Below are 16,404 nucleotides of genomic sequence, written 5' to 3'. Positions count from 1 at the left end.
CATCCATCAAGAACAATATCATTGCCCATGCCCAATGAAGCTTCTCATGATACTCCCAGTTGGGATGAATTATTTGCCTTTCTCATAATTGTTTTGAACATATATATACCATAATTATATCTCTATCAGAAATATGTCTCACACTACACTGTAATCTCACTAAAGGCATAAAACATATCTTTTACATCTTAATTAACCATTCTACCAAATACAGAGTTTTTCACATAGTAGGTATTCAAAAAACCTTTTGGGGAAGGATGAATAAAAGTTTAACTTGTCTATGAGTAAGCAGTGGTACGCTTAATTGCTAAACTGCAGGAACACCCCTTTTTCCTATGTGATTAATTTAATATTTTATATGTAAATTCCATAGGCTAATATCACTTTTCTAACCAAGCAAAACCAGTTGAAATTTAGGACTATCTTGTTAAAGGATAAGCATGCTTTGAAGTGTCTCCATAAGATTAGGGATCACTTAAACCAAATAATTGGTGCACATTCCTGCCTCCAACATAAATCAGAGAAGAATTAGAGAAAGTAAGTTATACAGAGCAGTTCTATACTCAACACCATTTGGTCACACAAGGTTACATGACTGCATCCATGTGGGGAAGGTAGTTTCATTCATGCTATCATTATCTGGGTATCAACTATGCCAGGCACTAAGGTTCTGCCATCTATCAATTTGCTGGCTAAAGAAGACATATACAAAAATTTAAATAATGCATGTAAAACATTTAGCATTGTTGAAAGAATGTAGAGTTAGCTAGCATTAAATAATTTCAGTACAGTAACTATACCACTACTGACACACTTGCCAAAAAGGGCCAGAAAAAAAAGAACCTTCAAAGAGGCAATGAGAGATAAGGGAAAGCAGAGATAAAGAATTCCTCACAGTGCAATAGAAGGCCAAGTCATCTGCTGAGAAATATGGGGTACAGATTGGCATCCCTCCTGTGAAAAAGTCAATTGAAGATTAGTGAAGATTTGCAGATGACATCAATAAAGAATTCCTTTAACGTGCTTATGAGCAGACTGGACAGAGCTGATGAAAAAAATCCGTACACTTGAATATAGGTCAATCAAAATTCTTAGAAAAAGAGTAGAAAAAAAGATCAGATAATCCAAGAACACTTATCTCCCCTTATTTGGTTTCTTTTTACTATTTTCATTGTTCATATTTTGCTAATGTTAATTTTAAATATTTCCAAGTATCTAGTTAGTAACTGTTTTCAACAGGCTTAAAATCAAGAAAAAAGCAATGTTTGACAAGTACGGTACCTGACAGAGGATGTTCTCGGCCCATGATCTCTGGAATCCATTACCCAACCTACATGACACTCTAGAGGGGGATTTGTACTGTGTCTTGTTTTTCTCTTTCTTGGACTCTAAAGAAAAAGAAGTCATACATTGCAATTACTTTCAGTAGTGTGAACTTCACAAGTAAATTAAAACCCTCTGACTGTAAACCAACTCAAACATTTTCATACTGTGGATGACACATTATGAAATCATATGAAGTCACAAAACTCAAGACATACCATATACAAGTTACAAAACTTAACTAAAAAGGTCTTTGGCTAGGTTTCTAAACGGGGTTAAAGGAAATTCAACTTATAATTGTTCATTACACCTTCTGATGATCTTTGATTACACTACGCAATTGTAAAGAAGTTACTCCTTAACCTGAGAAAACATCACTAAGGTAAAACGCCATTTTTAAACAAATTCTTACAATCCAAAATATGCATTTTTTTTTTTAATGTGAAAGAAACTAAAGTCTCATTTTGCAATGTTAGATGATAATAAATGCAGACTTTATAGTCTCAGTGGATTGGTGTACCTTTACATCAATGGCTCTGGGTTCTTTAACAACAGGATAAAATCTTGGTGTTTTGTTTGGATCTTGTAACCTGGGTGTTCGAGGTGTTTTGGGTGTCCTTGCAGGATAAATTCTAGGAGATTCTGGAACTGCTGTTGGTAATGAATAGGCCATTGTTGCTGAAGGTATTTCTGAAACAACAAACAGCTTCTGAGCTAATTCATCAGTCAAATCTGTAAAATGTCATTAAAAGTATTTAGATGCCAGGAAAGTATTTTACCTTGACCAAAAGGATAATTCTGAAATGCTCTACTCTCAAAAAATGTTTAGAAACATTTTAAATATATAATAAAAAAAAATGCTTCTCAATACATCCTCTAAATTTATGAAATTTTATTTTTGCTGTATCTGTTTCTGACTTTTCTTTAAAAAGAAAAATAGGCTGAAGCCCATATGTCAGCTTCCCTAATCACATTTTACTCTTCTTCCTCAGAGATAAGCAGGCTCTTAAATTTGATATTTTTATCTATTATTATACATGAAATAAAAATATTTTGCCTAATTAACTTTAAGTGACATTATACTATATGTATCATTTTGAAAGCTTTTTCAGTCAATATTTTGTGACTTGAATATCAAGTTCTATTTGCATAGCTTTGGTTTATTCACACCCATGCAGATTATCATGTTGGTTTACAAATATATCAAAATGTACCCATTCTCCTAAGGATCCACATTTAATATTTCCAAGGTTTTGACATAATCGACAATGCTGCAGTGAATGTTGCTGAATATGTCTCTCTGAACAGGTGTGAGCATTTATCTAGGGTTTTATCTGAAATGATAATGCTGAGTCAATTGGCACATGCATCATCTGACTTACTGAATACTAACCCTCAAACTGCTCACTACAGTGGCTTCACCAATTTATAATCCCACCAGCAACATGTAAAAGTCCCCGCTATTTTATATCCTAGTCAAGACGGGTTTTGCTTAGACTTTTAAATATTTTTCCATCTCATGAATTTAAATGGTGCTTGTATTTTCCTTGGTTACTAGTGAAGCTGAGTATATTTTCATATGTATACTCACTCAGATTTCTCCTTTCATGAGCTTGGCATTCGTTCGTATCTTTTGAGTATTTTTCTGTTGGGCTGTTTTGCTTATTAGTTTGTGAAAATCCTGTGTTAAGATACTAAGTGAGCAAGCAGATGAATCAAGTAGTAGTGTCAAAAAAGTGGGCTCCACTGCTGTATGGAATCGACTTCTTTTGATTCCTACAATAACCTTGCCGAGCACTATTCTAGACATAAGTCTGTAAACCCAAAAGTGAACTTACACACTCGATTACCTGCCCTCCCTGTCTTGCCATCTCCCCTCCCAATCCATTTTCCTTACCGTTACCAGAAAGATTATTCTGAGGAACAGATTAGATCATTTCAAATTTCTGCCTAAAATCCTTCAGTGCTTCCCTTTTGCCTCTAGTAGAAGTCTAGGTTCATTATCATAAGATACAACTTTCCTGATTGTGCCACCTCTGTATTTTACCCATTTATTGTTTGATTTATTAAATTACAATTTATTTTCTTACATTTCATTCCATTAGATGCTAAGACAAAATTCCAGTGCTTCCCTGAAAGCAAAGACCACAATCTTATATTACTATACCAATGCCTACAATAGCACCTAGGAAAAAGTATATCCCAACCAAATGACTGATAAACTTAACTGACTTGTGTTAATGCTGTTTTCCCTTGTACTGAAAATATCTGATCTCAAGGATAAAAATATGATTCTACAATGAATGTATGTAAAATCCAGTGCCTTTTTAAAAGATCTAGGAGCAATAACAACTCAGAAATAGTAAGCTTTCTAGTAATGAGACAATGACCTCTAAATTTCATTTCCTACTTATCTGGTCTCCTAAAAGAAATAAAACCTGGAGCACAAAATATAACAAGCCTGGGAAATCTTAAGCTAGAAAGCAATAACGCTGATAAAGAAAATATTAGCTTAGGTCATGAGGGCAAAACAGCAAACTTCAGGGGATACAGCCAGTAAAATGAAGTGATCAAACCACTAGAAGTAATGACTGAAATTAAACATATCAAATAAATAAGCATCATGACTTCATAATGGTACTTCAAACCTTAATCATATTTGTAGGTTGCTTGGGCACCAACTCATTTTTCAAAAAAATTGATAAACTGAACACAAAGAAAGAACCAAGTATTTATCCTCTCTTTCCTACAAAATTCAAGTGTCAAAAAGTTGATAAAAAATATTTCTTAAAGACTGAAGGCAAGAAATACAAAAAGGAATGACAGAATAGAAAATGACTACATTAAGTCCTCCCTTAACATCATCAATTGGTTCTGCAACCTTAAGTGAAACAACATAAAATGAAACCAATTTTACCAAAGGCTAATAGATATACAAGTAAGAGTTAAGTTCTTAGAGCATCTCATCAACATTATAACAAAACAATACTGAATAAAATGGCATTATTTGAGGATCTGCTGTATATTTAAGTTCTAATGAAATTGAGGATCTAGAGAATATTCACCAACAACTGCTTAAAATCAAATGTTGAGGGGAGATTCAACACCAAAGATGTGATCCATGAAAGAAATAACTGATAAGCTAGACTTCATTAAAATGAAAAAAAAAAGTTTGCTCTGCGAACGACACTGTCAAGAGAACAAGAAGACAAGCCACCGAAAGAGGTGAAATATTTGCAAAAGACACGTCTGATAAAGGACTGTAATCCAAAATAAAGAACTCTTAAAACTCAACAATAAGAAAACAAACATCCCAATTAAAAAAAAAAGAGCAAAAATCTAAACAGTACCTTAAAGAAGATATACAGATGGCAAATAAGCAAATAAAAAGATGTTCCACATCATGTTATCAGGGAAATGTAAATTTAAACAAGATGACCACAACATTCCGATGAGAATGGCCAAAGTCCAGCACACTGACAACAGCAAACGCTGGAGAGGATGTGGAGCAACAGGAACTCTCATTCACTGGTGGTGGGAATATAAAATGGTACAGCCACCTTGGAAGATACTTGGGCAGCTTCTTACTAAACTAAATACTCTTACCATACGATGCAGTCATCGCCCTCCTTACTACTTACTACTCAGAGGAACTGAAACTTATGTCCACACAAAAACCCACATATGGATATTTATCGTGGCTTTATTCATAACTGCCAAAATTGGAAGCAACCAAGATATCCTTCAGTAAGTGAATGGATAAACTAGTTCATCCAGAAAATGGAATGTTATGCAGTGCTAAAAAGAAATAAGCCATCAAGCCTGAAAAGACATGGAAGAACCTTAAGTGCATGTTACAAAGTGAAAGAATCCGATCTGAAAAGGCTACATACTATGATACCAACTATTCGACACTCTGGAAATGGAAAACTATGGATGCAGTAAAATGATCAGTGACTGCTAGGGGTTGGAGAGTGGGAGGGAATGAATAGGTAGAACAGAGAGGATATTTAGTGTAGTGAAACTATTTTGTATGATAGTATCATGGTGGATACATGTCATTCTGCGTGTATCCAAACCCATGGGATGTACAACGCCGAGAGTGAAACCTATGTAAACTATAGACTTTGGGTGATGTTGTAGAGCAGTGAAAATACTCTATATCATACCGTAATGACAGATACATGTCATTGGACACTCGTCCAAACCTATGGAATGTACAACACCAAGAATGAACCCTAACGTAAACTGTGATTATGATGTGTCCAGGTAGGTTCTCCAATTATAACCAATGTACAACTCTGACATGGATGTTGCTACGGGGAAGTAGCACCCTTCTCCAGGTGGGTGATAGCTATGCGAGTGGGAGGTCTGGAGAACATGGGAAATCTTTGTACCTTTCTTTTCATATTTCTGTGAACCTAAAACTGATCTAAAAAAAGTCCTTTTTAAAAGAAGTTGAAAAGAAACTTTATGATGAATGAATCAGGCTGATAACATCTAAACATAATGATCAATCGCAGCATCAGTAAGAGCGAGACATTATATGATGCAACAGAAACTAAACAACTCCTAAGAAACAGTCTTGCCACCAGAAAAATAAAAACCTTGAATATACTAAATCTTACATATCGACATACCAGTTTACAAGAAAAAGAGGAGATAAATTAACATGCTAAAGGATAAGACGGTACAATCAAGTAAATCATAAGAAATTCTATGACAAATAAACCAGTTTCTTTGAGAAATCATTGCCATGGAAAAACAAAAGAAGAACGATATAGATTAAGAGTAGCTTAATGGTCTTATCGAGTGAATGCATGGGTGCACCTTGTTTGGTTCTGATTCAAATAACCAATTTGAAAAAGATATATTTCATACAATCAAGGATAACCAAACATAAACTGGGTAGTATTAAGGAATCAATGCTAATTTTATGTGAAATAACAGTGTCATTAAAATTTATGTTTGAAATATACAATGAATATTTACAGAAAAAATGATGTTTGAGATTCGATATGAAATGCCAGAAACATGGGAAACAAGGTACAGTTGAAAACAAAAATAGCAAACTATTAACAATTGTTGAAATTAAGTGAGTTAGGTACATGGAGTTTACTGAACAGTTCTCCTTGCTTTTATTTATATATGTAAACATTTTCCTATTAAAAAGTTTTATTTTAGTTTTACATTTGTTTTATTCCAGGTTTAACTAATGCGAATTTTACTCATTAGTAAGAGCAGATATTCAATTTTGTGAAGACTAAGATCTATACAGTACTTTAGTTGTCGCAAAAGAAATATTTTACAAAAATTTTATAGGATATCATAGACCTATTAATAAAATTTTGACATAAAATTATCGAGTCAATACAATAGCAAGTATATAAAATGTTTATAGTAGATAAAATTGTAATAATAGTAATATAGTAATTATGGGACAAGAATATAATAATTGTTTTTTGTCAATTACAAGTCTGAGAAGATATATGAATATCATCTAGATATTATAACTTCTGTTAAATCAAAATCACAGGCCATCTCTTTACACAAATGTTCAAAATCACATTTTTCATAACAGACAAAACTGGAAAAAATCCAAATATTCAACAACTATTGAATGAAAAAACAAAATGTAGTATGTCCACATTATAGAATACTACTTAGCAATAAAAAGGAGCAAAGTACTGATATAAGCCACAACATGAATTAACCTCAAAAACATTATGTTAACTGAAAGAAGCCAGGCACATGATTCCATTTATATGAAATTTCTAAAAAGCACAAAAAAAACAAAACAAACAAACAAACAAAAAACAACCCAGATAGAAAGCATATCACTGGTTATTTCAGACTGAAGTTTAGTGTTGACTGACTGCACCTGTTCACAAGGGATTTGTTTAGCATGATGGAATTGTTCTGAAACTGAATTGTGGTGCTCATGTATATAACTACATAAATTTACTGAAACTCATCAAATTATGCACTTAACATGGGTTGATTTTATGATATGTAAATTACACCTCAAAAAAGCTATAAAACACAAAAAACAAATACTAGGCCATCTGCACTTCAGGGAACCTCAATTGTGATTGTTTGGCATACAGTTTCTGTTAAAAGCTTATGATATTTCAGAAGACTTGGATAAAGCACTGCTTTTCAAAGTATTCCCAACCAGTGACGTCGGCATGACCTGAGAATCTGTTAGAAATGTATATTCTTAGGTCTCACCCCACCTAACTAAACCAGAAACACTGGGTACAGTTGGCTTGACTTGGTCTAACAAGCTTTCTGGGTGAATCTGATACTTACAACAGTTTAAGCACCACTGGACTAAGGAGTGTGCTATTTTACTACTTAAGATTTTCCAAATTTTATTGCTATCAAATCAAATCATCTCATAGCTGTTTATACCTGGACCAATGAACCTTGTTCATAGTCCTCACTGTCTTTATAGACAGGAACTGCCTCTACAAACAAACAAACAAACAAAACCAACAGCTACTAATATTATTTTGTTGGTGTTCAGTGAATGAAGGCTGATAATAGAAACTGCTACATGAGAACTGGTACTTATTTTTTTTAATAAATAAAATGCCACTGAAGCAAGAGTCAGCAATTTTTTTCTGTAAATGCCAGATATTAACATTTTTTGGCTTTTCAGGTCATATAATCTAGGTTGAAACTGCCACTGTAGCACAGCCATAGACCATGTGTAAAAGAAGGGTGTTAACAGATTAGACCATGACGTGCCAGTTTTGGCCTGTGGGTCATAATTTGCCAACCACGGACCAGGAATGGTTAGACAGTTATGGATCCAAATACTGAATTTACACTTCGACTGCAAATGGAAGAAAGGAAGGAAGGGAGGGAGGGAGGGAGGGAGGGAGGAAGGAAGGAAGGAAGGAAGGAAAGAAAAGACATTACAACTATATTTCATGTATTCAGTAAGGTAGAAGAAAATATGAACATATCAAAAAGAAATATAGACAATAAATAAAACAACCCATTCAAACTTCTAGAGAAGAAAAATGTAACAGCTGAAATAAAAAACACATCAGATACACTGAAAAACTGATTAGACACTGCTGGAAAAAAGACTAATGAACTCAAAGACAGGAGTAGAAATTACCCAAAACAGAAAAAGAAAGATAAAAAAAAGTATTAGGTGAACTATGGGACAATTTCAACTAGCCTAATATGCATGTAATTAAAATCTTAAAGGAGGAAAGAGAAAAAAGTACAAACAAAAAGTATTAAATGTTAATTTAAAATAATAGCTGAAAAATTTCCAAATTTGATGAAAAATAACATAAACATATAGATTGAAAACTTAATAAGTCTCAAGCACAAGAACAGCAGAATATTCTTGTTAAATGCACAAGAAACATTCACCAAGATAGACCATATTCTGATTAATAAAATAAATTTAAAGAATTGAAAGACACAGTATATTCTACAATAATAATGGAATTAAATTATATATTAATTTATTAATGTGAGATTGATAACAGAAAGAAAATTTCCAATTGTTTGAAAATTAAACCATACATTTCTAAACAATTCATAGCCCAAAGAGAAGTTTCAAGAGAAATGAGAGAATATTTAAAATACAACATATCGAAATTGCGGAACGCAGTGCTTAGAGGAAAATATATATTAAATACCTATATTAGAGGAAAAAGTCTTATTTCCCCCTTAAAAATATCAGGAAAATATCCAAATAAGAAGAAAACACTTCTAAATAACTGATAGGTCAAAGAAAAATACAAAACAAATCAGAAAATACTTGGAATTGAATGAAAGTGAAAACATATCAAAATTTGTGAGATGCATCTAAAATAGTACTTAAAATCTACAGTACTAGATGCTTATAATAGAAAAGAAGAAAATTCTTAAATCAATTATCTAAGCTTCTATATTATGAAACTTGAAAAGGAATAGCAAAATAAACGCAAACCATGTAGAAAGAAAGGAATAAGAGCAGAAAAATAATACAACGGGCAGAAATAAAGTTTAAATCAATAAAAATAAAAGCTTCTTTTAAAAACATATAAAATTGATGGGTCTCTAGCTAGATAAAAAAACTAATGGGTCTCTAGCTAGATAAAAAAAAAAGACACAGAATACAAATATCAGGAATGAAAGAAGAGAAATTCCTATATATCCTACAAACATCAAAAGAACAAAAAGAGAATATTACAAACGACTTCCACAAAATGGACAAATTCTTTATATACAAACTACAAAAGCTCATTCAAGAAAATATAAATTATCTAAATAAATATTGGGCCCAGATGGCTTCATTGGTGAATTCTACCAATTCTATAAGGAATAAATAATAATTATATATAAACTTTTTGAAAACATAGAAGAGAAGCAAACATTTACCGATTCAATTTATGAGGCCTGCATTTCGCTGATACCAAAAGCAAACATAATCCCCCCAAAAATACAAATCAATATTCCTAATGAATATAGTGAAAAAATCTTTAAAAATCAGTAAACTGAATCCAATAATATATAAGAAGGAGGTTTATCCTGGGAATCCTACACTAGTTCAACATCAGAAAACAAATCAATATAACTTATAATATCAATAAACTAATTAAGACAAGCTATATAATCATTTCAGAAGGCCAAACAAACAAACAAACAAACCAACATCCTCAATCTAATAAAGGCATCTATGGAGAACCTAGAATGGATATTGTACTTAATGATGAAAGACTGAATACTTTCTCCCTAAAATCAGAAACAAGGCAAGGATGTCACATCTTATTGCTCTTATTGATATCATGTTGGAAGTCCTAACTAGTGCATTAAGTCAAGAAAAAATATGAAAGAAATATAGATAGAAAAGATAAGAGACAGACTTCATGTACTCATAGCCAACATGATTGTCTATGCAGAAAATAATAAAGAATTTATAAAAAAAGCTACTGGAACTACTACTAGTAAATTTATCAATGTCGAAGGATATAAGGTTGTATTAGGATTCTCAAGAGATCATAGTGATAATTTAAAAACAAAAATAAAAACAAAAGAATAACCTAAACCTCATTGATCACCAATGAATGTTGTAAGGGAACCAGCTCATTACTTCAAAAACTACTAAGCAAAGGGAAAGAATCAAGCTTTCATTACCTTTCCTGTGAAAACTCTGTCTCAAGATAAACAAATAGTCAAATAAGGGAAGTTCTCTTTATGAAAGTATTCTATCTACTAAATTAAAAAGCAATGATAAAAACAGAATTATCACCATTTTGCAGTCCCTTTTGAAATAAAAGCTATAAGCAAAGACTATCAACAGCTACTAACATCACAAAAAGAGAAACACAAGCATTATGTGCCTCCTGGTAGAAGTATTCAATACTACATATGACGTATTCTTGCAAAATTTTGAGCCTCAATCTTATCAAGCCTCTGTATCAAATCCAGGGTCAGAAAATAGGTTCAGTGAACCCATGAAGATGCAATCAGCAAAATCTAGAATCTGAGAAATTCTACGGGATAAAAAATTCAGTTTTTTCAACAATGAATTGGAAGAAAAATATAAGTATGAAACTATAGACTAAAAGAGACAACCAATCTATTTCAATGCCTGGAACTTATATGGATCCTGATTTTTTTTTTTTTTAATAGGATGAATGAAGAAATTTAAACACTAAGTATTTGTATTAGGGAATTACAGTTAATTTTAGATGTGATAATGGTACTATGATACTTATGTGTTAAAAGACACATACAGAATATTTAGGAATGGAAAATTATGAATAATATGTGTGCTTCAAAAGAATCAAGTGGGAGGTAAAGAGAATGAGCGAAGTCGAGATGAAAAAAATGGCCATGATATGGTAAGTTATAGGTACATGGGGATTTCATTATACAATTCACTCAATTTTTGTATATGTTTGTTTTCAAAATTAATACTTTTTCTTTAATCTGACTTTAGAAAAGACTTTAACAAAATCAGTTACACTTGCCTGCAAATGTTAGGTTTATTTTATGATTATCCCAAATGTATTTATATTTTCATATAAAGCTAAGGCGTTAAAAGAATGAGCTAGTGGTGTATTTTAAAAATCAGCAAGTCAATGAAAATTCTTCTTTATTTTGAGAAGAGAAACATTCCCATAATCTCACATCGAATGAAACACATAAAGAACAAACAGATTCTGCCTACTTTTAAGTAAGCATCTGGATTTGAGCATGATCTGGTGTTACGACAGATGACTCCTAGGTCACCTTTATGATTCCTTGTCTATTCGCCAAGAGTAAGGTAGGATTCAAACTCTGTCCATTTACTACTATGAGGCTGTCTGACCAAATTTACAATCTACATTTTAAAATCTCTAAAATATTCTGAAGTTCACCAAAAGATAAAAGTTGAATTTTAAAATTCTAGTCTTTTACCAGATATCTAAATGTTTTCCACAAATAAAAAAAGGAGCAAACTTGAAAAACAATTTAGAACTGCTTTAATAGTATTCAGACACTTACACAAAAGCAGATTTACATACCTTGCCTGGACTGTGAAGGTGCTACAGGAACTTCTTGGTTTGGCTCAAAAGGAAGTTCAGGTGTTAGGTTTTCAAACTGCTCTTTACTAATGAGATTTAGCTTCTTAAAGTTCTCAACTTCTTGCTGAAGTAGAATGGAGGAATCTAATTACTAAACTGGCTAACAGAGTAACCAACAGACAATAATTGATACCAACCTCAAAAAATGAGTTTTTAAAGCAGGGATTAATTGCAACAGAATAAAAAAAAATGTTCTAATAAAGAATCTAGCATTCTACTCAATAACAATATTCAGAGTCTAAAAAAGCATAAAGAACCCTGAAATACTATGGATACTTTATAATTAAAATATAAATGCATACATTCTAATCAATTATTTGCTGAGAATTTACACACAAGCCCACTAGGGTTTAGGGAGGTTACTAAGTAACCTATGTTCCCTACCCTTAAGGAATTTATAAGTTAAAATAGAAAAAAGGACATGTACACATAAAAACTAGTCTTAGGCAGTATATGAAAAGTGACATTTAGTGTAAGAATTGAGGTCATCAGGGAGGCATCACAGAAGAGATGGGGCAAAAGCAGCTCTCGAAGAGTGAGAATTTAGAAAAAGAGAAAAGCATTCTAAATTAGGTAATGTGAGCAAAGATGAGAAGCTTGGAATAAGCAATCATTTATTAGAAAATAGTCCAGTGAATGAGAAAATTCGTGTAGAACCAATGGCAAAAAGACCTGATAAGTGGGAGAAAGCTACTAGACCTTTGATACCAGGCCAATAAGTTTCCACTTTATTTTGTAGTAATGGGAAAGGTGATAAAAGATAAATCTAGATGGCCCCGGAGGTTCAATCCCACACCCCTTTTATAAGGTTAGCAGCAAGGAGCCTCAGTATGTCTGAGTTGTTAGCTCCAAGGAAGAATCTCTGCCTGTGGGGCTCCTGAAGCTTCCCTTTTCTAGCCACTGCTACATGGTCACTGAGATGTCCCCTGCTCTGACCTACATACATATAGAGCATTAGAGAGGGGGAGGCCATTCTCTACTGGAAGGCCATTTGGCCAGGGTTTGTGGAGACCATCCATGCTCAGCCTAAGCTGTGGGATAAAAAAAATAGTGAAGGAGGGACTGCTTGCACTCTACTACTTCTTGTAAGTTTTCCTCAGTGACCCTATATCCCATCTAGACTCAATGAGAATGGCCTTACGTCCAAAGAGAGTTGAAAGAGGTTAAAAAACAACAACAAACAAACAAACAACAACAACAAAACACACATAACAAGTAGTTATCAGGTGAACCGAAGTAAATATCATAATAAAATAGTAGTACCTTGTTCTTAATAGCTAATCAATCTTTTCCTTTAGTCTTCAATCATAGTTACTTATCAGCTCACACCATTATTAGATCCTGTTAGCCTTTAAACTAGGAGCTATCTTCTTTTCATGAAAATGCCTTAAATGATTACTTCAGCTCTTACCCGTTTACCGAAATTCCTTTCCCAAAAGTCTTCAATAAGCTCTTCAAGCTAATTCAGTCATTACTCCTCACTGTCCCTTATCTTGCTACAGAGTTTGCTATTAGCAACTCCCACTTCAATAAACATTTATTGTATGTTTATCATATGCCAGAGATGAATAACACAGTTTTACCCTGATGGGAACACAAATGGTATGTTTGTTTTCAACTTTGAAAACTATTTTTTAAATATATCACACATACATATACATACACACACTAGAGACATGCATAAATCTTAAGTATACATTTCAATGAGTAGTCGAAATTGAACAGTCATGTGTAACCACCATTCAGGTAAAGATATTACCAGCACCCTAGAAGTATACCTCATGCCCCTTCCAATCATTGCCCTCCCTCGCTCCCTAAATATAAGTGATATTCTGACTTCAATGCTATAGATTCATTTTGCCTGTTTTTGAAGTCTATAAAAATGGAATCATGATGCGTGGCTTCTTTTACGTAAAATTATCTTTATGAGATTCATCTATAATTTGTAGCTCTATAGAAGACGTCAGCAAACGACAGCCCCCAAAGGTCAAAGTCTGTTTTTGTGAATACTTTTACTGGAACACTACCACACGCATTTGTCTACATATTGCATATGGCTATTCAACTGCTACAGCTACAGGCTGGAGCAGTTGCCACAGACAATAGTAGTATGACCAACAAAACCTATTTACCATGTAGCTCTCTTTACAGAAAATGTTTGCCCATTCCTGCTCTATGGTATTCTATTGCATAAGCGGTTCCCAACCTTTTTGGCACCAGGCACTGGTGCTCTTACGGGGCTGAAGCAGTGATGCTAGCGCTGTGGAGCGGCCACAAATACAGATGAAATTTCACTTGCTGGCCCGCTGCTCACCTCCTGCTATGTGGCCTGGCTCCTAACAGGCCACGGACCGGTACTGGTCCACGGCCTGCGGGTTTGGGGCCTCTGTGATTGAACCACAAATTTTAAAAATTTATTCTTGTTGATGAGCATTCAGTTCCTTTCCAGATTACAGCTATTACAAATAATGTTGCTATATGTTTTTTAAAAAGTTCTTTTGGTGAACAGAAACACACATTTTTATTATGTACTAGGAGTGGAATTGCTGAATCAGGTGGTATGTTTCAGCTTCAGTAGAAAATGCCAAATGGTTTTTCATGGTTGTACGGACTTACATTCCCATTACCTATAAAGTTCCTGTTGCTCTACATTGTCATCAGCACTTGATATTGTCAGTTTTTAAAATTTTGGCCATTCTGAAAAGGACCAAACTATGGATAAACACAACTTGGATGGACCTCAAGGGCATTTTTAAAATGATTTTAAATGATTAAAAAATTCTCATGCTATTATTCCATTAATATAACATTCTGAAAATGACAAAATTATAGAGATAGAGATTATTGGTTACCAAAGGTTAAAAATAAGGAAGGGGAGGCTGGTGGGTGTGAATCTAACAGCAGGAGGGAAGATCTTTGTGGTGATAAAACAGTCCCATTTCCTGACTGTGATGGTAGTTACATGAATCTACAGATGTGATAAAATGACATAGAACTATACATGTACATTTGTGATGGGAAATGTCAATTTCCTGGTTTTTAATGTCATGCGTTGTTTTAGTTAAGTTATAGCCTTTGGGTGACCCTGGACCTCTCTGTACTATTTTCCCAACTTCCTATGAATCTGTAATTATCTTAAAAATTCAAAAATTTAAGATATGCAGCCACTCTTGTAGGTATGCATATGTGTTATATCATTGTTTTTAATTTGGATCTCTCTGATTACTAATAATGCTGAAAATCTTTAATATATTTATTTGGAAAGTTTTTTTTATTTGTGAGGTGACTATTCTATTACTCACTTTTCTATTGAGTTATCTTTCTCTTATTGATCTTTAAGATCTTCTACTCTGTAACTGGCCTTTTCAACCTCTCATTGTATCTTTTGGTGAAAGGAAATTCTTTCTAATGTAGTACACTTTATCCATCAGTTTCTTTCTTCATTGTGTTATTTCCTGTTTAATAATCTTTCCCCAATCAAAGATCATGGAGATAGTACCTTATCTTCTAGAAGTTTTATTATTTAGCCTTTCATATTTAGAACTACAATACATCTAGAACTGAGTTTTTTTGTAAGGTATGAGGTAAGGATCAACGAATACTTGAAAAGAATGTGCATTCTCCAGATGCTGGATGGAGAACAAAATGTCCCTTTTTACCTTGAATAAAATATGAATGTCTATCACTGACATGGAAACATGTTTATAGTATATACAGAAAACTAATACACTTTAATAATATCTTTCAAAAGTATACATTTATCTGAAATTCATATTGGCAAGAATAGAAAAGGAAGTTGGAGCAGCATTGGTTTCCTCTCGGTTAAATTTCCTGAAAGAACCTGTGGTGTGTCAGCTTCCTCCCCTCCTATCCATGCCAATATGCAATACAGTCTGAATGGGAGGTACAACGGGGTGAACAGTTAGGAAAATATGATTTTTTAAAGATAAGTATGACCTTAGAAAAAGTAACAAACCAGTAATGAGAAAAATTAAAGACAGTTGAGACAGAGTATGTCCCTTTATGAATCATGATCTCAAAAATCACTTATTTTCTTGTCTTCAAGTGAAACTATATAACTACAAATATTTTTTCTCTTAATAACCACTAGTGAACATTCCTGTCTCTTTTGTTCCCTCTATTCTGTTCTTCAATACCTTAAAAGGTTGATCATTTTCTCTTTCAGCTCTTCCTTCTGAAATGAACTCTCTATACTCCACCATTTCTGTATCTCTTAAAATCCACTCTTCTGTATTTAGAGAGAGGATAAAGGACATTTTACATGAATAGATATACCATTAACCTAACATTTCCAAATCTGATCTCAATATCATTCCCTCCCAACACTTCTTTATTTATGTTCCTATTTCTATCACAATGATACTAGGAATTGTTCCTTTAAAACCTCTTCCAAACTTTGGCATTTCTTCATTCTCACAAATTTGTGTCACACCGGTACTAGGAATTGTTCCTTTAAAATGTCTTCCCAATTTTGGCA

At 33.3% G+C, this 16,404-nt stretch overlaps 1 protein-coding gene across 3 annotated transcripts in view; it reads right to left on the bottom strand.

The window, feature by feature from the left end:
- Window positions 1-16,404, bottom strand: part of LARP1B (La ribonucleoprotein domain family member 1B) — a 78,472-nt gene that overhangs the window by 12,086 nt on the left and 49,982 nt on the right. Inside the window, exons 12-14 of one of the 3 annotated variants that reach the window (XM_006917764.3) lie at window positions 11,847-11,970; window positions 1,844-2,013; window positions 1,282-1,388 (exon numbers count right to left, since the gene is read on the bottom strand). In XM_006917764.3, coding sequence (XP_006917826.1) covers window positions 1,282-1,388; window positions 1,844-2,013; window positions 11,847-11,970 — 401 coding nt within the window. The remainder of the gene's footprint in view (window positions 1-1,281; window positions 1,389-1,843; window positions 2,014-11,846; window positions 11,971-16,404) is intronic. The other 2 variants (XR_439268.3, XM_025050912.1) reach the window with 2 other exon arrangements.

This window comes from Pteropus alecto, unplaced genomic scaffold (genome assembly GCF_000325575.1).
Source record: "Pteropus alecto unplaced genomic scaffold, ASM32557v1 scaffold17, whole genome shotgun sequence".
Classification (NCBI taxonomy): Eukaryota; Metazoa; Chordata; class Mammalia; order Chiroptera; family Pteropodidae; genus Pteropus; species Pteropus alecto.
This window is presented reverse-complemented; position numbering and strand designations above follow the sequence as displayed.